At 44.1% G+C, this 24,945-nt stretch overlaps 1 protein-coding gene across 1 annotated transcript; it reads right to left on the bottom strand.

Annotated features, from left to right (window-relative positions):
* Window positions 1–3,479: 3,479 nt before the first annotated feature.
* Window positions 3,480–19,918, bottom strand: piga (phosphatidylinositol glycan anchor biosynthesis, class A). Its single transcript, XM_060833343.1, has 5 exons — window positions 19,168–19,918; window positions 15,260–15,392; window positions 13,246–13,378; window positions 12,434–12,640; window positions 3,480–8,801 (listed from the first exon to the last, which is right to left on the bottom strand). The coding sequence occupies exons 1-5, from the start codon at window positions 19,826–19,828 to the stop codon at window positions 8,511–8,513; spliced, it is 1,425 nt and encodes a 474-aa protein (XP_060689326.1). The 5' UTR covers window positions 19,829–19,918; the 3' UTR covers window positions 3,480–8,510.
* Window positions 19,919–24,945: the final 5,027 nt, after the last annotated feature.

The following is a 24,945-nucleotide window of genomic DNA, read 5'->3' as shown; positions in this document are numbered from 1 at the left end:
ATGATCTAGGGGTCAATTCTTCCCTTCTTTCCTCAAGTCCTTTTGAGCTCAGATGTGACTACCTCTGTAAACATGCCATCCGCATTACTCAGGAGAAAGGGACGACTGCAGATCAGAGCTGAAAAATGTGTTGCTGGAAAAGTGCAGCAGGTCAGGCAACATCCAAGGAGCAGGAGAATTGACGTTTCGGGCATAAGCCCTTCTTCAGGAATGAGGTGCCAAACAGGCGGAGATAAAAGGTAGGGAGGAAGGACTTAGGTGGAAGGAGTTGCCATGGTCTGGCGATGGAGGAGGCCAAGAACCTGCATGTCTTTGGCGGAGTGGGAGGGGGAGTTAAAAAGTGTTCAGCCACAGGGTGGTTGGTGTGGGTATCCCAGAGGTGTTCTCTGAAACTTTCCGCAAGTAGGCAGCCTGTATCCCCAATGGAGAGGAGGCCACATCGGGTGCAGCGGATGCAGTAAATGATGTGTGTGGAGGTGCTGGTGAATTTGTGATGGATATGGAAGGATCCCTTGGGGCCTTGGAGGGAAGTGAGGGGGGAGGTGTGGGCGCAAGTTTTGCATTTCCTGCGGTTGCAGGGGAAGGTGCCGGGAGTGGAGGTTGGGTTGGTGGGGAGTGTGGATCTGACGAGGGAGTGGTCTTTCCGGAACACTGATAGGAGAGGGGAGGGAAATATATCCCTGGTGGTGGGGTCTCTTTGGAGGTAGCGGAAATGACAAAGGATGATACGATGTATCCATCACAAATTCACCTGTATCTCCACACACATCTTTTACCGAATCCGCTGCATTCGATGTGGTCTCCTATACATTGGGGAGACAGGCCACCTACTTGGGGAACGTTTCAGAGAACACCTCTGGGACACCCGCACCAACCAACCCAACCGTCCCGTAGCTGAATTCTTTAATCCCCCTACCCCTCCACCAAGGACATGCAGGTTCTTGGCCTCCTCCATCACCAGACTATGGCAACACGATACCTGGAGGAAGTGCGCCTCATCTTCCACCTAGGAACCCTCCAACCACAAGGGATGAATGCAGATTTCTCCAGCTTCATTTCCCCTCCCCCCACCTTATCTCATCCCAACTCTCGGACTCAGCACCACCTTCCTAACTTGCAATCTTCTTCCTGACCTCTCTGCCCCCACCCTCTCTCCGGCCTATCATCCTCACCTTAATCACCTTCCACCTATCGCATTCCCAACACCCCTCCCTGAAGTCCCTCCTCCCTACCTTTTATCTTAGCCTGCTTAGCACACTCTCCTCATTCCTGAAGAAGGGCTTATGCCCAAAACGTCGATTCTCCTGCTCCTTGGATGCTACCTGACCTGCTGCGCTTTTTCCAGCAACACATCTGCATTACTCAGTCTCGTAGATGTTTCACGGTGTTTCCAGCCACCACTCAAGCTCCAAAACATGGAATTCAAGTTTCTGCAGTTGAGCACACTTGGATCCTACCAGCATCCAGGATGACCATGACTTCCCACATATGACAGGTGATACGATCCACTAAGCTGCCTTCACCAGCCAAACTTATTTGATCTTATTTGCCCGAGGTGGGAATTGAACTCGGGTCTCTGGCGCTGTGAGGCAGCAGAACTAACCACCGTGCTACCCACAGAACAAAATTAAACAAAACAATCTACTTTATGTCTGATTTAAACCCAATTCCCTTTGTTTTCAGCCTCAGTCGTATAAGACAGACAAACACACAGTTAAGGGATAAAACAAAAATCACAAAACTGGCCAGATTACTTCAGCAGTTTTCATCATGCATTGGTCCACAGGTTGTTCATTTGTTGGTTGATTTTCTGAAAACATCAATTAGGACTACTTTGAAGTTCACTCTGGCAAAAGTTAGTGATACTCAAATTTGTTTCTATTCTCTGAACCTTCAATAGCTGATAATGGGCAGGAGTTTTCTAACTTGTATGCTGTAACATCAACTGTCAAAAAAAAATTCAAACTCGGGCCTTTCCCTTTGACAATCATGATCACTTTCAGACTCATTGGCACCAATTCCCAGGTACTGAACTCATTAATAGTAGAATATCTGCTATCTGGTTAAGCTCACCACGAACCCCACCCTTCAGAGTCTATGGAATCCTTTTGATCAAGAATCAATCTGCAATCAACTGGTCTCATAAACAAACAACAGCTTGTTCGGTCGGTTTTTGTTTTTATTAACAAACTGCTGCTCACAATCCAAAGGTCATCTTCAGCTAACAGAATAATAAAAGAATAAAAATAATCAGATGGGGTGCCTACAATCTGAAAGATAATCCCCTTACCTTTAATCTTTTGTTTCTTTTTCTTATTCTGACAGTTACTTATCTGTAGTGCTTTTTCTATCCAGGCTTCAAGGGATTGACTGATGACTGCCCCCCAGTCAGCTACTTTATTAATCTTTTAACTGGACTACTGAACTTTATAAAAAGTCCAAACGATTTACCAGGTCATTACTCACACAGAAATATTACTAACTCGGGCTGTGCCTCACTCTGGATCTCCCAACTGTTCGTGTGAAACTTATATCATGCACTTTTACTTTCAACAATACCTCTCAAATAGAGCCAAAAACTTCAGTAATAAATGATGTGGAGGTGCTGGTGTTGGATTGGGAAGGATGAAGTTAAAAATCACAATTCCAGTTATGGTCTAACAGGTTTATTTGAATGCATTAAAGGTGTGAAGTTAATGCATTGTCTTGAGTTGAGATGTCACTTTTTAAATATAAAACCTTAAGTTATCTCAGGAATGTGACTTGAAAGTAGTTTTGGGCTTTATATATTAATGAATCAAAACCTGCAACCCATTCTAAAAGATGGGAGACTTAATCTAGGTTTATTCAATATATCGCATAGTGTCATACACTTATGATCTTTTGCTATAAATGGTGTCCTATGATCCTACTCCACTAGTTACCTGACAAAAAGAGCGGCACTCCAAAAGCTTGTACTTCCAAATGAACCTGTTGGACTATAACCTGGCGCCATGATGTGGTGGTGTTGGTGTTGGACCGGGGTGTATAAAGTTAAAAAAAAGTCACAACACCTGGTTATAGTCCAACAGGTTTGTTTGGAAGCACTAACTTTCAGAGCACTGCTCCTTCATCAAGTGGTTGCCACCAGATGAAGGAGAAGCGCTCTGAAAGCTAGTGCTTCCAAATAAACCTATTGGACTATAACCTGGTGTGGTATGATTTTTAACTTCAAGAATAATCACAGATCCCTCTGCTCTTGTGCCACCTTCAGAGTTGAATCTTTTATATTGTTTTGCCTTGTCCACATCCTACTTAGAGTAAAAAGTGAGGTCTGCAGGTGCCGGAGATCAGAGCTGAAAACGTGTTGCTGGTTAACGCACAGCAGGTCAGGCAGCATCCAAGGAACAGGAAATTCGATGTTTCGGGCATAAGCCCTTCATCCTGATGAAGGGCTTATGCCTGAAACGTTGAATCTCCTGTTCCTTGGATGCTGCCTGACCTGCTGCGCGTTAACCAGCAACACATTTTCAGCCAACATCCTACTTGCCAAAATATATCACTTCTGCACAGTGAAGTACCTTTGCTAACTCCATAACCTCCATGTCCTTTTGTAGTTTGACACTATCAGAGTTTGCAATTCTTCTGGGTTGCCAGCTCAGACACTGAAACTGTGCCCAATAAAGCCCAGATCAGTAATATGTATAAGGAAAATCAAGGGTCTCAACACTGACACCTAGGAAACTCACTCATATTCCCTGCCTGAAACATTTCCATTGATGATTACCCAGTTTCCTGCTGGTCTGCCAATTTTACATCCATGTTGCTACTGCTCCTGGCATGATGGGGTAAACAAAACATTTAATAAACACAAAGGAAAGATCTTACCCAGGTAACACCATTTGTCAGATAGAAGGAGGTAACTTTTGATACTTTAAGTCATCATGGCAACATTTCAATTCAATCTACAAAAAAAAGGGTTCTGGGAATCACTGGCTAGGCCACCATTTATTGCCCATCCTACTTGCCACTGAGAAAGTAGCAGTGAACTACCTTTGTGAACAACTGCAGTCTACCTGGTTTAGACAGATGCATAATTCCAATAAGAGAGTTCCATTACTTTGACCCAGCAACACTGAAGAAAGGATGGCCATTGTCATCATGTTACTTAGCATTTATCAACCAAAGCCTTAAAGCTTTTTAGTGATAGTGACCACAGCACCATTTATAAATGAAATCTATTATCTTGTTTGAATCTTTTCTTAAATTTGTTATGGAAAATGTAAAAGGATGGTCTGCAAAAAAGGGGCTTTGGTTTGGGGAGAGGGCAGATTTAAGCCTTAAGCCTTAAAGGTCTTGTGCAGGTGTGGACTTTTGTTTCATATTGCTTCTGGTACGTCAAAGCCTGACCACCATCAACCAGGCAAAGTCAGGACTGTGATGGGTTATGCTATTTGCCTGGAAAACTGCAGCTCCAAAATCACTCAAGAAGCTTGACACCATCAAGGACAAAGCAGGCCACTTGATTGCTGTTGCTATGCATTGTGCAATGTCCACCATCTGAAAGATATGCCAACTCTCTGACAGCATTTTCTATCACGTAGAAGGACAAAGGTAACCAATCAATTGGAACACAACCACCCATATGACAACCCCTCCACTCCACACACCATTGTAACTTGGAAATACCATCTTTTCTTTACTGCTGTTGAGTCAATGTCCTGGAATTCGTTTCCTAATAGCATAATGGTGTTCCTCTGCCCAACGGACTACAACAGTTCAAGGTAGTTCACCACCACCTTCCTAAAAGCAATTGAAACGGGCAATAAATATTGGTCGAGCCAACAACACTCACAGTCACAGAGATGTACAGCATGGAAACAAACCCTTCGATCCAACCCGTCCATGCCGACCAGATATCCCAACCCAATCTAGTCCCACCTGCCAGCACCCGACATCTGGTGAAAGAACTAAACTTTTTGTTTAAAAGTTGCAATTGCAAATGGAACACGGCATAAACATCCAGAATTTGGTCTTATGACAAACCTGAAGAAGGGTTATGCCCGAAACATCAAATGTCTTGCTTCTCGGGTGCTGCCTGACCTGCTGTGCTTTTCCCAGCACCACAAACCACGAACTCTGACTCTCTAGCATCCGGAGTCCTCATGTTCTCCAATGACAGAACAGGTCATTTGCTAAAACAGCTGAACAGGATTAGACTTCAGACATTACCTTGATGAACTCCTGCAGTCATGTCCCAGGACCGAGATGATTGACTTCTCACAAACACAATTACCTTCAATTGTGCTAGGTATGATTCCAACCAGTGGGAAAACGTCACCTCCACCTCCCCCACTATTCTCATCATCAGTTTCACTGGAGCTTCTTGAGGTGATACACTGAGAAACTACCTTGACGTCAAGGGCAATATCTCTCTCACCTCAACTCTAGTTAGTTCTTTTGCCCACTACGTGAGCCAATAATGTTGAGATCTGGAAAAACTGAGCACAGCAAGCAGGTTAGAGATAAATTAAGGGTGGCACGGTGACTCAATGGTTAGCACTGCTGCTTCACAGTGTTAGGGACCTCTGTTTGATTTCAGCCTTAGGTGACTGTGAAGTTTGCACATTCTGCCTGCATCTGCGTGGGTTTCCTTCAGGTGCTCCGGTTTCCTTCCACAGTCCAAAGATGTGCAGGTCAGGAGAACTGGCCTTGATAAATTGTCCATAGTTTTCAGGGATGTGTAGGTTAGACATATTAAGTCAGGGGAAATGTAAAATAATAGGGTAGGGGAATGGGTCTGGATACATTTCAGAGGGTCAGTGTGGACTTGCTGGGCCAAATGGCCTGTTTCCACACTAAGGATTCTTTGAATTAGAGCTGTACAATAAGGTGATTGAGGACACTAGATCAAATTTACTGATATCTGAGCATAATGGACTGGATTGGATTTACAGAATCATATAGTACTGAAGAGACTCCTAGCTTTGAGTGTTATACCTCAAAATGTTCAAAGTACTTTTTAAAAGTTTGAGGTTACCTGTCTCAACTACCCTGCCAGGCAGCGCATTCCAGACTCTTACCACCTTCTGGATGAAAATACTTTTTCTTAAACCCCCTCTAAATGTTATTAATTTTTTTTAAGAAAGAAGAACAGCTGCTTTCTATCCAGCCTGCCCCCCATGCCCCTTTATGTATTAAATACTGTATTTGTCACATTAGCCTGGAACCCACAAGTTTTTGATTTTCGCTGTCTCCCACATGTTCTAGGCCTTACTGAAATCCATATGAACTACGTCAACAGCACAACCCACAACCTTAATCACCTCCACGAAAAATTCAACCAGAATTGTTTTCATTGATCTGCACTATGTCTCTCTCTACCACCCTTCTTGAAAAGGAATCTCATTAGGTGTCCTCCAGTAGTCTGGTACCTCCACTGTGGCCACTGGGGAATTAACAGTTTAGGTCAGGGCTCGACATCCCCTCCCTCATCTCCCACAGCAGCCTGGGATACAACTCTTCCTGTCCGGGGATCTGTCCACTTTTAAACCCGCAAAAGCCTCCAATACCACCTTACTTCCTATATCAAACTGCTCAAGAAACTTTTGTCATATTAAATTCTGTACCTACATTCTCCACCTGCTAAGTAAAAACAAAGTACTCATTTAATACTTCACCAAAATTCTTGTGCTCCAAGCAGACTTGTCCATTGTCCCTAACAGGCTCTACTCTTTCCCAGGTTATTCTCTTCCCCTTGATAGACTTGTAGAATAGCTTGGGATTCTCCTTAATCTTGCCCGCAGTGATTTTTGCTCTCCTAACTGCTTTAAGATCCCTCCCTGCACTTTCTAAACTCCTACAGGGCAATATGAGTTAATGATTCCAATACATATTAATGACTTGAGGGAAGGAAGCTAATGTACTGCATTAAAATTTGCAGACAACACAAAAATAGGTAGAAAGGCAAGTTGTGAAAGGGACACAGTCTGTAAGGAGACGATAAAGATTAAGTGAGCAAAACTTAGCAATGTAGGAAAATATGAAATTGTTCATTTGTGGAAGAGAACAAAATTTATTTAAATTGAGAAAAACAGCAACACGCTGCAAGACAAGAGGGACTTGGGGTACTTCTGTAGAAACAAAGCTAGCACATAGCTTTAGCAGACAGTTAGGAAGGTTAATGGAATGTTGGCTCCCATTTCAAAAAGAATTGAGAGTATAAGAGCAGGGAAGTCTTACTGCAAATGTACAAGGTGCAGATGAGGCCACGTGTGGTGTGCTGACAGCAGTTTTGCTCCCCTTATTTAAGGAAAGATATTAAGGTTCATTAGGGTGAAAACCAGAATGGAGGGATTATTTTACGAGCAAGATAAACAGGTTGGAGCTCTACTCGTTGGAATTTAGAAGAATGAGCAGTGATCACATTGAAATATATACAATTCTTAAGGGACTTGACGTAAATTGAGAGAATGCTTCCCCTCATGGTGGACATGTGGAATGTCAGATCAGCCATGAACTTATTGAATGGTGCAGCAGACTTCAGGATCTGAATGGCCTACTTCTGTCCCTATGGCATGTTTGTTTGCTCCCTCAGTACCTGTTATGCCTCACTTCCTTTTCTTTAGTCCTGAATATTCTGAAACATGCAGGGCTCTCTGGATATGCTGCTCCTACATTTTACCCTGAAGGGACCATGCCTATATGCTCTCAATACCGTGTTGGATGCCTCCCACTGTTCTACTGTAGTTATAATCTCAAGCTCCCTATCTATTTTGGTAAGATCCTGCCTTACTTTGATAAAATCTGCCCTCTCCCCAAACCAAAGCCCCTTTTTTGCAGACCATCCTTTTACATTTTCCATAACAAATTTATGAAAAGATTCAAACAAGATAATAGATCTCATTATAAATGGTGCTGTGGTCACTATCACTATGCAGCATCATCCCCCAAAATTAAATCCAGCATTCCTCCATCCCTTACAGGATCATCTACATGCTGATACAAAAGACTTTTCTGTATACCTTTCAAGAAATCTATCCCCTCTAAACCCTTTACACTATGATTACCCCAATTAATATGTAGTCCAAATTCCCTAATAACTGATTATTTTTATATCCCCCAGCAAATATCTGCCCCTCAATTGCCCACTGACTGTCCACTCTTATCACTGAAAATTGAGCCTTTCATGTAGCCCTCCTTCTCTAATTCTGTTCGATTGTTCACCACCATTTATAATTAGATTTATTACCTAGTTTGAATCTTTAAGAAAAAGCAACTCAACTGACCAAAGTTTAAGCTGTTGGGGAAGCAGAAATTATGATTCCAACATCATGAACATACCTGTTTAACTGTTATAATTACGATTTTATGCATATTAATCCCTTTTTTTATGCAGTTGAAGTTCATAGTGGCTACTCAAGAAGGTAGCAAAATGATCAGATGAAGTCACCCGGTCATTCAAAACAGAAAACCTTGATAATCCCAAAGGATTTAAATCATGAGTCCAAAAGCAGCTATAAATCAAAGCATCAGGTTTGTATATTGCAGTCACTCCTTTCAGAGAAAGGTGGAGTTTTTCTAATCTTCTCAACAGTTGAATGTCGCTCTTGTTGCTTCCAAGCTCCATTTACACCTGTGGCATCTACAGCAATGTCAATCATAGCATCCGGAACTATATATTTCAAAAGCAACAAGAAAAGAAAGTCCAAAACAGCAACTAAAGCAAAAATGCAACCAGCCACAGGACCACAGTGGGTCATCAATCTGTACAGTCGCTCGTTCATCGACAGTATCCTTTCTTTGGCCACACGGTCATAAACCTAAAACAAAAATCAGACGAAGCAGGGTTAGAGCTAGTTATGCATGGATACTGGATTCAGGACAATTACCAGGATATCAAAAAGGGAGATGCAGGGATCAGTAAACAACTGCGAAGGCACATCTGGAGTATGGTGTATAACTGTGATCCCCTTACTGAAGGCTGTCTACTCCTACTCGCCTGAGAAAGGGTGCAGAAATGGCTCACTAGACGTATTCCCGAGATGAGGGGATTGCCCTATAAAAAGCAACTGAGGAGAATGGACTTACATCTTTTGAGGTCTAGAAGAACAGGACATGAGCTCATGACAAAACTCTGAGAACTTGACAAGGTAAAGAGATAGGCTGTATCCTCTGAGGGAATCAAGGGATATAGGAGTCAGGAGAGTTAACATAAGAGTTAAGTCATGATCTTGTTGAATTATGTAACAAGCTCAATGGCTGAGTCCCACTTCTATTTCTTATAATGCAGAAATAAAAAGGTAGTATTTGTCAGTATTTCTAGTTGAAAGTAACCTTAAAAGTGTAAGCAGACTGGTGAATTTTGTTTTGCACAATGGTTGTATTCACACTTACAGTAGAAGATTACTAACAAAATTTTACTGGACAAAGCTTTTCATAACTGAATTGAAATCTTGGATTACTTTTTAAAAAGGTTATTGCCAGAAAGGTGCTCAAAAGATGTCCACAACTATCAGAAAGAAGAGTGACTTGCAAATCCAACCTAAATGGATTCACTTATGGGGCTTTGGAGATCCAACACATCTTTTATTCACTCATTGGATGTGGGCACTCTGGCTCTGCCAGTCTGTATTTCCCATACCTGTTTACACAAGGTGGTGGTGGCGGTAAGCTGCCTTCAACTGCTGCAGTCCCTGTGCTGGAGACAGATCCCCAATGCCATTAGAAGGGGAACTTTGATCCAACAGTGAAGGAACCATAATATATTCCCAAATCAGGATGGTGATGGCATTCCCATGTATCTTAATCACAAAGATCATCAGAACAAGAACTACATTCAAAGCAATTATATGGGCACCACTGAAACACTGGAAGACTTCACTACAATCTTTAGCTTCCTTTAAAGTTCAAAGCAAATTCCAGACGGTCAACAGTCAGGAACAGAGACAACAGATTTTCTGGGGCAGAAACAGAGAAAACCTGAATGCTTCAGCTAGAGTTGTATTTGACAAGTGAATGAAGGGTTTGTGTTTATGTGTAGGTAGTATCTCAAGCCCCCAGTTGAGCAGGTTGAAACCGAGAGGGAAATCAGATTTCACAATGCAATACTGAACTTCCACCAACACAGCCAAATAAATGACAGAGTTGCAGGGAGAATGTGATGGGGGTCCAGACAATGAAATTAGAATGACAGATGGAAGATTGAAATGTGAATACTGGAAAGTACAATTTCAAGAAGAAATTATTTTGTCAAAATGACTGGCTCACTCTCGTATTAGTTTTGACTCCCATTATATTCTTTTCTGCAAACTGGTTTTACTGTAATACTTGAAGATAGCTCTGGGCAAGAAAATGTAGTACATGATGCCAGTGTCTTGAGAGGTATGTATAGCTGTTAGAAAGATTATTGACCTTTGTTCGATAGTTATCCTGCTATCAGAAGTGGCAGCTGATGCTTTCGGACAACGCAAATCCATGGCAACTGTCCAAGTACCAGTGTGTTTTGGATCAACCTGAAGAGGTCTAAAGAGGTTTCTCAATAAGTGGAAAACCAATGAAATAAAATGAAAAAAAGATTGAAAAATATAGGAAATGGAAGCAACGTAGCACTTCCAGATGCACAAGATGGGAGTTAATGTTTTGATGAAATGCAGATGAGTATTGAGATGGCACTACCAAAATGTGTTTCAGGTTAAGTGAAGCTATTTTATATCACCAAATTGGGATGCTTGCAAGCAAATAGTGAAAGGAAACATTTTCTGCTTCTAGCAAAAGAGAAATGCAAATAATAATGCACAACATAAGGAGGTCAGACAGAAATTAGAATAAATCTCAGTCATCAGATGCAACACCAGCTGCCATCCCACTATAATGGTTTGTGGTATTTTGGTCTTATTTGTCACCTATGAGGTAAAATCCACAACAGCAACTTGTAAACTAAAACATTATCAGAAAAATAGGAAGCAATGTACTATTATACACAATGAGCAAAAGAAAAATAACTGAAGATGTTAAAAAACATACATATGATACATAAACACATTCTCACACACACACACATCCACTGAGGCTATTTTGGCCTCCTGTCCAATTCCTCCCTCATTCCATTACCATCACGGATAGTGAAGTGCTCAGATCTCTAGGCCGTGGTTTCTAGAAATTCTTCCTAAATCCTTCTACTTCACCTTCATTAAATCTTTTCAGGCTTCTTTTCCTGACCTCCTGAAATTATGCTATTACTACTCTGCTGAGGCACCCTGAAACATTTCTGTGCCTGAAACAGTTAGTTCTCACACAAGAAGAAATACGAGCGGAACTGAACCTATTACCTTTGTACTCTGTACGGTTTCCCATGCAGTCAAATAAGATAAAACTTTGCAGCACTTTGGGGACTTCGACTTAATGTGATAAGCTTTCAAGGTTGATTTGGAACTGCATTGGCAGAAGCATGAAACTAGGATGACAAGCTCAAGACTGCATTAACACCAAGAAATTAGAGAAAATAACAAAGTCCATTGGTACCATTAATTTCCAAAAGAGTCAATCAAAAACAAACTAATACTGAAACATGGTACTGTACCAGTCAAGTGATCTACAATGTGCTCAATATCATCTTAAATTACTGAGAGATAATTAACACTTTTTAAGATTTGCAATTAGTGAAAATGTTGCATTTTTTCTGTTGCGTGTAGTTTAGGGTGTCTTGGGATCAATTTCATTTCAGATTTGAACCATGTGGAAAAATGTACTTGAACTCATTAATAAATTGCAAAATCTACTGGTGCAATTTAAAGTCCTCTACAACATGAGGAATCAAACAGCATATTTCCCCATGTGTTCATGACAGGTACAGGGCAGACTCTACTCAACCAACTCCGGCTGACAAAGCCCAAAATAAAACCTCTCTAAGATGTGATTCTGCAAATGAGTATCAATGGCTGAACAATCCTGTGCATTAATAGCTATAACAGCTAACTTAACATAACCAGTTTAAGCTCATATTGTGGTCATTTACACTTGTGAGAAGGGACATATAAGCAGAAGCCTGCAAATAAAGGAATTTTCAAGACTGGCATACTTATTTGAATTACCAGCAAGCATTGGGAGCCCACAGTTTCTCATTCTTTTTGCTACAGCAAAGACTTAGCCAATTAAAGTTGACATGTGAACCCATCAGCACCCATTTCTCCTACTGCATAAATTACTGTAGTTGTTTAAAATTTGGCATTCTTGCATTTGCCCTGAGTGCAAAAGGAATCACTTCAGCAACATGTTTTTCCACCAAGATTCACACAAGTTTTATGAGTTAACTTTTAAACGAATAAATGCTGTTTATAGCATTCTGCAACTGATCAGTGTATCGCGATAAAACTATTTCCAATAACCAATGCACACCTTCATAGTCATGCACAAAGCCCTTTAAAAATAAGTGACCTAGAAAATGAATCTATACCTTTTCAGTGCGTTCAGCCACATTTCTCCATGTGTACAAATTCTTCACTCTGTTGTGGATTGCTTCAGCTGGTGGCACGACCCCTTGGTAGTACTTAATAATGGCTGCTTCCAATCCTTCGCACAGAGACTTAACAGTGGGCTCACACAAAATGATAAGGTCTTCAGGTAGAACCTCTGGCACTCCTCCAACTCTGGTACTGACAACCTTTCACAAAAGAAGTGAACAACACTTGAAGCTAGATTATTGAGAACTCAGCTTGTAAATGCACGACATATAATGAATAAAAACCTTCACGAGAGAATGCAGTGGGCCACATAGAGACAAGACCCTGGCAACTAATGGAACTCTGTTCATGGATTATACTCTCAACTGTACTGTGACTGATCACAGACAAGTCCAGCCCAGGCTTCTTTCACTAACATCTGGGGACAGGTGCTGAAGCTGGAAGAGCAGTCCAATGGACTAATCAAGCAGGGACTAACTAGATTGTACGCAGAAAGAGCCACACAGACCCGATGGGCTGAATGGCATCCTGTACTTTGTAACTCTACGATTTATACCTGTTCTAAAGGCTGCAGGAATGACATAAGAGAATGAGAACTTATGTTCTTGGTTACAAATAAATAATTTTATTTAAAGTATTCAAAGTTCAATGATAGTTGAGCTTACAGAATAAACCTACCATACTCATTAACAAATATCTTCAAACTCAAAAACGTAGTAGGCATTGGTTTACCACTATACCAGACACAAATAGCTGATTTAGAGAGCATTTATAAATAGAACAAAACATCTTGTAACAGTTTTACCTGGAGACCACAACTTGCTCCCTCAACTATTGCCATACAAAAGGCCTCAGTCAGAGAAGTGTTGAGGAAAATGTGACCTTGCACCAAAACATTTCTCACATCTTTATGCTCAAGGGCACCTAAAAGACGTACCCTGTAACAGATAAAGTTTGGTCAAAATACAAGCAGCATCATACAAAATAGCCAAGGCAAAAATACAGGACATTGGTTAGGCCACTTCTGGAATACTGCGTGCAATTCTGGTCTCTCTGCTACAGGAAAGATGTCGTGAAACTTGAAAAGATTCAGAAAAGATTTACAAAAATGTTGCCAGGTTTCGAATATTTGAGCAATAGGGAGAAGCTGAATAGGCTGGGGCTGTTTTCCCTGGAGTGTCAGAGGCTGAAGGGTGACCTTACAGAGGTTTATAAAATCATGAGGGGCATGGATAGGGGAAATAGACAGTCTTTTCCCTGGGGTGGGGGATTCCAGAACTAGAGGGTCTAAATTTAGGGTGAAAGGGCAAAGGCTTAAAACAGATCTAGGGAGCAATCTTTTACACACAGAGGGTGGTGCATGTATGGAATGGGCTGCCAGAGGAAGTGGAGGCTGGTACAATTACATTTAAAAAGGTATCTGGATGGGTATATGAATAGGAAGGGTTGAGATGCATACAGGCTATATGCTGGAAAATGGGACTAGATTTATTTAGGATATCTGGTCAGCATGGACAAGTTGGACTGAAGGGTCTGTTTCCATGCTGTACATTTCTTTGATGCTATGACCTATATTTTTACCTATAAACTGATGAGAAATATTGCTAGTGATTATGATAAATATTGAGCAATTTGGTGTTCACTAACTTTTAGGCTCCCCAGCAGACTAAGATTTATTGGACATGCGGTACAGTTATATGCCAAAGACATTTGGATTGGTACATGAATAGGAATGGTTTAGAGGGATATGGGCCAAACGCAGGCAAATGGGACTAATTTAGCTTCGGAAGCTTGATCAGCAGGGGTGAGTTGGACCAAAAGTGTGCTCTCCCCTGCCGTGTGACTATGACTGTAAGCTTTTTTTTCCTCTCATGGATTTTTTTAAAAAAAATTAAATTTTTCATGTTAAAAAACCAACCAGTGCTAATTTGTTATCAAACATTTCCTTTTAAAGGAACTTTTTCATTTAATAACAGGGAATACAGACAGGCTATCAATAAAGAATTGATAATGCTTAATTACCAACATAATCAAATAGCACTCAAACAAGCTTTGTACTACAAAATAAATCTGACAATATTTCATCAAGGAAAAAGGATGAAAATCATTTTCAAGAATAAAGGGAGCAAAGAAACAGACAAAAATATTCTCGACCTAATGGAGAAGTGAAAATGAGGAACACAAGAATATCAGTACTAAGAAAGAAAATGGTACTGGAGGAAGTAATACTACTGAAAAAGATAAATTTCCTGGACACAATGGCCTTTAAGGATTTTAAAGGTTGTTAGCAATTGCAGATGAATCAGTTTAGCTTGCATTTTTTTCTCTAAGTTCTAGAACAGTCCCGGGAATTGGAAGGTAGAAAATTTTATACCAACCATTCTACAGACAGAGGGAGAAAATAGCAGAATAACCTGACATAAGTAGGATGAAATCTATAACTAGGCATGTCATTAACAGGGCACTTAGAAAATCATAATGCTTTCAGACAAATTCAATGCAGATTTATAGGAGAGAATTAATCTTTAACAAATTCTGCTTTGATACAGAATGATCAATGAATTAAAATTAAGAAATATATTCCATGAGTAGCTAAGCATTTACAGATGTTAAATCTGAAAAAAGTAATCAACAGGCAAATACTTTGCAATATTATCTCCTCCATTATAGTGAAAATATAAACTTGCAAAGAGTTATGAAAAATCTGTATTCATAAAAAAGATATCTGAATTCCATTGTCATTTAAAACAATAACTGAACAGGAAGATGACCACTATCGCTACAGTTTCTAACAAATAAGTTTGGGAAATTACCATTACCTCTCATGAAGTTGGTATTTTTCCCGCACTTCTTCCAATACAATTCGTTTAGGTCCCTCACCACCAATGAGAAAATGCAAATCGGGATACTTCACGCACAATTCAGGAATAATGCCAGCAAGCAAATCAATTCCTAAATGTGTAACAAACATGAGTATTAATTAAAAATAAACATCGCGTGAACTAAACCAAAAATGTGCCTGAAGATTATTTCAAGGCTGTAGTCACAGCACAGGTTTAGAACAAAGAGATTCTAATCCTGTTCACAATTTTCTAACATGACTGACACACTCACAAAAATAAATTTTAATATACTAGAAACTCTAAAACAAGAACATGTGGGATTGGGGGAAGCCATTGAATGGTAAGAACTTAGACCTATAAAGCAACTTTATTGCATTAAGACACCCCAAGGTGCTTCACAAGAGTACAGACATTCCAAAATAGCACCAAGTTAAAGGGAGACAATGACTCAAATTCCTGAAGCATGTCTCATAACATGAGGTTTTTTTTTAACCTCACCCTTCAGAATCAAGGCCACAGTACAGCACAGAAGCAAACCATTCAGCTCAGTCTGTGTTGTTCCTGCTGATGAGAAACATAGTTGAACCCAATAATAGTTCAATACAATTCATCAGGACACAAGGGGTGATACACAAATAATGACATTCCTTCTACCTGAAACAACCAATTCACAATTCAGCTCCCATCACCAAAACCTCACATGGTACCTGAGCCTCCCCAGTCACCCTACCACCACCAAACTCAGTGTATTTATCCTTCAACAACAACTATTTCTCCTTCACTAACAATGCCAGGCATTATGGACTCTTACCAGTAAATTCTAGCTAACAGGACAAGTGATAAACACGTACATCTTAAGGAAGTTGCTTTGAAGTAGTTTAGTGTGAACTCCAGGTACAGCCACAAATGGGGGTGCAATTATAATTTCCAATGCCTACATGAAGAGAATTCTGGCATTCAGGGACCAGGAGCCAATGTATGATAGCAAAATCCAGGGGTGATGGAGAAATTAAAGATTACAAGGTAAGAAGCTGCAAGAAATATGAAGAGTCAGGTCGAGATGAAAGAGCATGCGTTGACTCGGAGACATTTACAGATGGAATTTGAGTGTGTGTCATATTAAAGAATAAGCCAAAGGTTATTCACAAACTTTAAGGATTATCAAAAATTTCAGGAACTTATTTTCAAACCCTGCTGTGGTCTCACTCCTACCTTTGCAGTTCTCCAGTTCCACCACCCTCACAGACATCTCATTCCAATATCGAGAATGCTCTCTCCAATTTCTCAGCCTCGCCCTCTTTTAAATGACTAGAAAATCTACTTATTTCACCAAGCTTTTGGTCGTATCTCCTAATGTCTGACTAATCTCACTGAAGGATCACAAAAAGAAATCAAACGTGACACTCGGGTGCATAATTTAAGTACCAAGGAAAATCTTGTGAGAAGGTAAATATTGCTACAAAGTCAGAGTTAGAACAGAAATAGCAAATAATGCATTCTCCAAACAACATTGCTTATCATTAAGTATGAACAGATATCTTGCAGTGTCCCCGTACCATGTTGAAACGCAGGCGAATTGTGCAACATGACAAAAGAGAAGGTTGGAGTGTATCAGTTGACGGGAACATGACAGCCATGAAGCAGTTCTCTAAATGGACATGGAAAAAGATTGTTCATGAATATCAATAAAGGCAACAAGGGTCAAAATGGATCATACCATATGGTATATGAAGTTGTTAAAAGTGCTTGGAAGATGATTAGAGGGGAATGGACCAAGAAAGCAAAAGAGAATGAGGTCAGACAATTTGAAATCAAAAACATGAGGCTCGTACATATAGTCACAGAGAAACAGACCCTTCGGTCCAACTCGCCCATGCTGACTAGATACCCTAACCTAATCTAGCTCTATTTGCTAGCACTTGGCTCATACCCCTCTAACCTTTCCTATTCACATACCCATCCAGAAGCCGTTTCAATGTTAAAAATCACAACACCAGGTTATAGCCCAACAGGTTTAACTGGGAGCTCACTAGCTTTCGGAGCGACGCTCCTTCAACAGGTGGTTGTGGAGGGCACAATTGTAAGGCACAGAATTTATAGCAAACGTTTACAGTGTAAACTTTTACATCACACTGTAAACTTTTGCTATAAATTCTGTGCCTTCCAATTGTGTTCTCCACAACATCATGAAGGAATGGTGCCCCGAAAACTAGTGGGCTTCCATTAAACCTGTTGTACTATAACCTGGCATTGAGAGATTTTTGGCTTTATAACAAAATGTGACACCTCAGATCAGACAATGCATTACATGTGTGAGATTACAGTCTGACTATATCTCAATCTTGAGTCAGACTGGTTCTATGTCCAAGGCGGAATGTACAAAATATTACATGGCTGCCTGCAGGTTGTACATTCTTTGAGCAAAATAGCATGTATCTGCAAATAGAAGTTCACCTCATAGATGTATATAGTGGTGGTGGTGGGGGTGGGAGGAGAAGAGACGGACAGAGAGAGAGAGAGAGAGAGAGAAAAAAAAGAGAACGTAAGAGTGTGTCTGTTTGTGAGGGGGGAGGGGAAGAGAGGAGGGGGAGCGCAAGGCGGGGGAGCGATATTTTATATATATATATATATATATATAAAAATACACACACACACACACGCGCGCGCGCGCGCGCGAGAGACTGTGTAGTGGGGTCACCTGTAGTGTGACATTAAAGACTTAATTGAGCGTTGTTTAATATATCATTTCAGTTGCATGACACTATTATTCTGTGTTTCATGGTCCTGCTTCACAACTACCTGAAGGAGCAACGCTCCGAAAGCTAGTGCTTCCAAATCAACTTGTTGGACTATAACCTGGACCTGCCTGAGCTTTACAGCTGAAAATGTGTTACTGGAAAAGCGCAGCAGGTCAGGCAGCATCCAAGGAGCAGGAGAATCGACATTTCGGGCATGAGCCCTTCTTCAGGAATGTTTCGCGTTTTCAGCTCTAATCTCCAGCATCTAGAGTCCTCACTTTCTCCTTGTCTGAGTTTTAACTTCGTATACCCCAGTCCAACACTGGTTGCTTCACATCATTTGAAATGTTGTAATTGTACTAGCCTCCACCTCTAGCAGCTCATTCTATACTCATGTCACCCTCTACATGAAAATGTTGCCCCTTAGGTCCCTTTTAAATTTTTCTCCTCTCACCCTAAACCTCTAATTCTGGACTACCCCACTCTCAGGGAAAAGACCTTGTCTATTTACCCTATCCATACCCGTCATGATTTTATAAACCTCTTTAAAGGTCACCCCTCAGCCTCCGATGCTCCAGGTAAAATAACCCTAGCCTACTCTCCTTGTAGCTCAAGTCCTCCATCCCTGGCAACGTCCTTGTAAATCTTTTCTGAACCCTTTCAAGTTTCACAGCATCTTTCTGATAGGAATTGCATGCAATATTCCAACAGTGGCCTAACCAATGTCCTGTACAGTCGCAGCATGACCTCAATACTCTGACCGATAAAGGAAAGCAGACCAAACGCCTTCTTCGCTACCTTGTCAAAGGGGTGGCAGTGGGGAAGGGGCAGTCAAAGGGGCAGGGAGGGGGGAGTTCAAAGGGCAGCAGGGGGGGGAGAAGGTCAAATGGGCAGCAGGGGGGGTCAAAGGGGCAGTAGGGGGGTGGTGGGGTGGGTCAAAGGGGCAGCAGGGGGGTCAAAGGGGCAGTAGGGGGTGGTGGGGTGGGTCAAAGGGGCAGCAGGGGGGTGGTGGGGTGGGTCAAAGGGGCAGCGGGGGGTCATGGGGGCAGTAGGGGGGTGGTGGGGTGGGTCAAAGGGGCAGTGGGTCAAAAGGGCAGCGGGGGTCATAGGGGCAATGGGGGGAGGGGGGGTAGGCGGCCCCGTTACCTTTCCTGTAGACCAGGCGGCTGACCACCACCACGGTGAGGGCGCCGGGCTGCGGTCGGCCGGGCTCCGGGGTGAACTCGGTCGGGTCGACGGCGTTCGGGATGACGGAGACGGCGTCGGGGCTGAGCGCGGCCCGCAGCACGGTGTTCTCCTTGCTGGTGTAGGAGACGCACACCACGTGGTTGGCGTCGCACAGCGACACGGTCAGCAGCTTATTGGTCAGCACCGAGCTGACGTCAGCGAAGCCGAACAGCGAGTGGTCCGTGAAGACGGTGCGCAGGCCCAGCGCGCGCGCGTGGAAGAGCGCGTCGTGCGCGAGCGCCGAGAAGGAGCTGTGCGCGTGCACCAGCGCGACGCGCTCGCGCACCAGCACCCAGCGCACCAGCGGCAGGCTGTGGAAGAGCGTGCTGGCCGTCGACTGGTTGTACATGACCCGCAGCGGCAGGTAGTAGACCTTGAGGCCGTGGCTGAGGTAGCGGACCCCGCGGCGGGCGCCGTACGCGTGGCTCAGCACGATCACCTTGTGGCCCCGCTCGATCAGGCACTGCGACAGCTGGTAGATGTGGCTCTCCACCCCGCCCATGTTCGGGTAGAAGAAGTCCGACACCATGCACACCCGGTGTTTGCGGCCGCCCGCCGCCGCCGCCGGGGAGGCCAGCATTGGGGTGGGGATGTGGGGGGATGGGTGAGGGACTCGTCACGGTCCCGCCGCTGGTCTCTCTCTCGCGCGCGCGTTCAAACCATAAACCGTCAACCGTCCGCCGGAAATGACGCGGGCGCCGGGCGAGCCACCGCTTGCTCCCGCCATTGGGTGGGTCAGATGGTCAGGTCAGCGGGGCTGGACCTACTGTCTACAGCCCCGCCCCCTCTACACCACCCCCTCCCCCAACACACCTTCCCCATACACCACCCCCTCTCCCTACCCCACTCTCTCCCCCTACATCCCTCTACACCCCCTCCCCTGCACCCCCTACTCCACTCCCGCCCCCTACACCACTCCATCCCCCTACACCCCCTCCTGATCCCCCTACATCCCCCTCCTCTTCCCCATCCCAGTCCTCCTCTTCCCCCCTGTCCTTTCTACCCCCTGTCCCCTCTCTCTCTCTCTCTCTCCACCCCGTCCTCGCTCTCTCTCCCCCGTCCCCTCTCTCTCTCTCCCCCCGTCCTCTCTCTCTCTCCCCCCCGTCCTCTCTCTCTCTCCCCCGTCCTCCTCTTCCCCCCCGTCCTCCTCTTCCCCCCCCGTCCTCCTCTTCCCCCCCCGTCCTCCTCTTCCCCCCCCGTCCTCCTCTTGCCCCCCCGTCCTCCTCTTGCCCCCCCGTCCTCCTCTTCCCCCCCGTCCTCCTCTCCTCCCCCGTCCTCCTCTCCTCCCCCGTCCTCCTCTTCCCCCCCCGTCCTCCTCTTCCCCCCCCGTCCTCCTCTTCCCCCCGTCCTCCTCTTCCCCCCCGTCCTCCTCTTCCCCCCCGTCCTCCTCTTCCCCCCCCCCGTCCTCCTCTTCCCCCCCCCGTCCTCCTCTTCCCCCCCCCGTCCTCCTCTTCCCCCCCCCGTCCTCCTCTTCCCCCCCCCCCCGTCCTCCTCTTCCCCCCCCCCGTCCTCCTCTTCCCCCCCCCCCGTCCTCCTCTTCCCCCCCCCCGTCCTCCTCTTCCCCCCCCCGTCCTCCTCTTCCCCCCCCCCGTCCTCCTCTTCCCCCCCCCCGTCCTCCTCTTCCCCCCTCCGTCCTCCTCTTCTCCCCTCCGTCCTCTCCCCCCCGTCCTCCTCTTCCCCCCCGTCCTCCTCTTCCCCCCCCGTCCTCCTCTTCCCCCTCGTCCTCCTCTTCTCCCCTCCGTCCTCTCCCCCTCCGTCCTCCTCTTCCCCCCCCGTCATCCTTCTCTTCCCTCCCATCCTCCTCTTCACCCCACCCCATCGTCCTCCTCTTCCCCCCCTTCCGTTGTCCTCTTTCCCCTCACCATCTTCACCCTGATCATCCGCTTGTTCTGTCCCTCACCCCAACAAAAAAAGTCACCACTTACCCCACATCGCTGAATCACTGCCAACCCTCCCATTTGTACAGACTTTTATTTAATGCTTCACGTAATGTTGGCAATGCAGGTTTGGCTCATTCTTATTGTGTGAACCAGACGTCAGTGAGTTTTGTTCCAGCTTGTGGTCTCCAAATGCTGTCATTTGATCTGCCCTCCATTCATCTTTTATCAGTTGTTCTGCTTAATGTTGATCTTGATGCCCAGGGAATTTTTCCAGCCACACAACTAACAACTCTGATTTTACTGGTCCTACACACCAATAGGAGTGTCATACTAAGAGTCACTTTTGAGATTCTGCTATTTAGTTTTCCCAACAGCTGAAACCTTAAGCGTTCCCCCCTCTTGCGCCGTTGTTTTCCACTTGGATTAAGACTTCAGGTTGCCCTAGTTCTCTGCAGTGTATTCTGCGTCCTCACAGTAATGTCCTTTATTTTGTAACACACTATGATTCACATTGACAGTTGTAGAAACATCTGACTATTGGACCACCATAACTGCAGTATTGCATGCGCATCTACAAATACTCCATGGTGCCATGGATGCACTGTAGATTGCTTTTCTACACCAAGATACTACCATAAATCCAGTTTTAGATGACTATTCTTGGAAGATGACTGCCTACTTCGTTCTACCCTCTTTGTTGTCCACCCCCTTTGTTCACCTGTGCTCATCCACTGGAATGTGAACTCTTAAGTAATTTACAGCCTTTCCCATATCGTGCTGTGACTCCAGCCCCTCTGGAAGTTCAGAAACCTCGAGCTCAAGCAGCTAGAAGCATTTATTGCACTTATGCCTATCCAAGTCATAGGAGGTGTACCAAGCATTCTATAAGGGTCCAAATGCTGGATATGTCAGTAACAGGTCTCACTGCTTTGTCTGTGTTTCCAGACATTGAACTGCCAACAGGGATAATTTGTATTTATATTGCACCCAGAATGTAATGAAGCATTCCAAGGAACTTCACAGGAGCATTGCAAAACAAAAACTTCATCAATCCATGTACAGAGGTATTCGTACAGATAACTGAAAATTAGACATAGGTGGGTTTGAATGGTAGCCTTAAAGGAGGAGAGAGGGAAGGAAATCTGAGGCATTGGGTCCTCGCAACTGTAGGCATAGCCACCATTAGTAGTGTGAGTAAAATTGGAGATGCGCAAAGGATTATCATAACCATGCTAGTAATATTAATTTGCCTGACCTAACTGGTATTTTGTACATAAGGCCCTACAATTAGCAGCATTTTGTGCCAATGTTGACCTATCATACAACAACACTGTGCAGTTATTTTTGGTCTTTAAAGTGAAACAATAGAATCATACAGCACATAAGTAGGTCCTTTGGCCTACTGTGTCTGTGCCAACCAACAAATACTAATCCCATTTACCTGCACTTGGTCATAACCTACTATGCCTTAGCATTTTAAGTGCTCATCCAGATGGTTCTTAAATGTTGCTAGAGTACCTGCCTCCACCATCCTCTCAAGCAGTTTGTTATATTCCTCTACAGCCCTCTGAAAAAAATTTAATCAGAATTCAAAACCACTTACTCCTGTCCTTAAACTTGTGTCCTCTGGTCTTAGACATATTTGTAATGGTGAAGAGATTCTCATGATCTACCCTGTCTTGACCTCTCATAATTTTTATATCTCAATCAAATCCCTTCTCAATCTCCTCTGTTCCAAGGAAAAGCCTACCCGGTCTCTCCTCATAACTGAAGAAATCCATGTAAACCTCATAAGTATATTTGGTAATACAAATAAAAACTCAAAATTAAATTAGTCAACAAGATCTCCCTTGAACAAATCAGTGCTGACTATCCGTGATCAACACTTGCTTTTCCAAGTGTTGAATAATCCTGTCCCTCAGAATGTTTTCTAGTAGTTTCCGCTATTGAGGTCAGATTAACTGGTCCGTAATTACCTAGCCTATCCCTGCTGCACCTTTTGAACAACGGAACCACGTTAGCTATCCTCAGTCATTTAGTCCATTACCTGTGGCAAGTTTCTACCTTGCCTCCTATAGCAGCGTGGGATGAATTTCATCAGGCCCTGGGGTTTTATTCTTTTTTTATGGCTACTAAAATATCTAATATTTTCTCCTTATTAATCTGAACATGTACACAAACCTAACCATCCCACCTGAAATCTCTGGCTGCAGTGTCCTCCTCCATTGTGAATACAGATGGGAAGTATTCAATTAACACTACACTCATGAGCTCTGGCTCTAAGCACAGGTTGCCCCTTTGATCTCTAACAGACCCCACTCTTTCCCTAATAACCTTCTTAATGCACTTACAAAGTGCCTTGGATTTTCTTTGATCCCATATTTTGTGCCCCCCTCAGCCCCTCTCATTTATTTTCTAAGTACTGCCCTCCACTGTATACTTTTCAAGGGCATGTCTTGTTTTTTTAATGCACTGTTCCTGACATATGCTTCATTCTATTTCTTTATCAAACTCTTGATATCCCTGGATACCCAGGCTCTCTGGACTTACCACATTTGCCCTTCATTCTTGAAGGAACATGCTAGCCCTGAATTCTAAGTATACTATTTATAAAAGACTCCCACTTTCCAAATGTAGACTTAACTGCTAGTCGATGTTTGTCAAATCTTGTTTGATGAAATTGATATTGACCTTTCCCCAATTTAGACATTTCTGCAATACCCTTATCTCTTTCTAAAAAGACTTTGAAACTTACAGAATTATGGTCACAGTCTCCAAAATGCCTACCCACTGAAACTTCAGGCACTTCACCAGCTTCATAGGACCCGCTCCTCCGCCATTGAGCCCCGCCCCTCCAACCGCCACCAGGACGGAACCCCACTGGTTCTCACCTACCATCCCACCGACCTCCATATACAGTGTATCATCCGCCGTCATTTCCGCCACTTCCAAACGGACCCCACCACCAGGGATATATTTCCCTCACCTCCCCTATCAGCGTTCCGAAAAGACCACTCCCTCTGTGACTCCCCCGTCAGGTCCACGCCCCCCACCAACCCAACCTCCACTCCCGGCACCTTCCCCTGGAACCGTAAGAAATGCAAAACTTGCGCCCACACCTCCCCCCCTCACTTCTCTCCAAGGCCCCAAGGGATCCTTCCATATCCGCCACAAATTCACCTGCACCTCCACACACATCATCTATTGCATCCGCTGCACCCGATGTGGCCTCCTCTATATTGGGGAGACAGGCCGCTTACTTGCGGAACGTTTCAGAGAACACCTGTGGGACACCCGGACCAACCAACCCAACCACCCCGTGGCTCAACACTTTAACTCCCCCTCCCACTCCACCAAGGACATGCAGGTCCTTGGACTCCTCCATTGCCAGACCATAACAACACGACGGTTGGAGGAAGAGCGCCTCATCTTCCGCCTGGGAACCCTCCAACCAGAAGGGATGAAGCCAGGTTTCTCCAGTTTCCTCAATTCCCCTCCCCCCACCTTGTCTCAGTCGAATCCCTCGAACTCAGCACCGCCTTCCTAACCTGCAATCTTCTTCCTGACCTCTCCGCCCCCACCCCACTCCGGCCTATCACCCTCACCTTGACCTCCTTCCACCTATCACATCTCCATCGCCCCTCCCCCAAGTCCCTCCTCCCTACCTTTTATCTTAGCCTGCTGGACACACTTTCCTCATTCCTGATGAAGGGCTTATGCCCGAAACATTGAATTTCCTGTTCCTTGGATGCTGCTTGACCTGCTGCGCTTTTCCAGCAACACATTTTCAGCTCTGACCAGCTTCATACCCTAGATC

Source organism: Hemiscyllium ocellatum, chromosome 12 (assembly GCF_020745735.1).
Source record: "Hemiscyllium ocellatum isolate sHemOce1 chromosome 12, sHemOce1.pat.X.cur, whole genome shotgun sequence".
NCBI classification, from domain to species: domain Eukaryota; kingdom Metazoa; phylum Chordata; class Chondrichthyes; order Orectolobiformes; family Hemiscylliidae; genus Hemiscyllium; species Hemiscyllium ocellatum.
Note: the sequence above shows the minus strand (reverse complement) of the source record. Positions and strands in the feature narration are given on the sequence as shown.

What these genes read in the sequence shown, in the direction of transcription:
- piga (XM_060833343.1), bottom strand. Translation starts at nt 19,828, where the DNA reads ATGCTGGCCTCCCCGGCGGCGGCGGCGGGCGGCCGCAAACACCGGGTG. An exon ending in AAATACCAACTTCATGAGAG is followed by an intron (nt 13,379 to 15,259) that starts GTAATGGTAATT and finishes TATCTGTTACAG; the next exon opens with GGTACGTCTTTTAGGTGCCC. An exon ending in TGGCTGAACGCACTGAAAAG is followed by an intron (nt 8,802 to 12,433) that starts GTATAGATTCAT and finishes TTTTTGTTTTAG; the next exon opens with GTTTATGACCGTGTGGCCAA.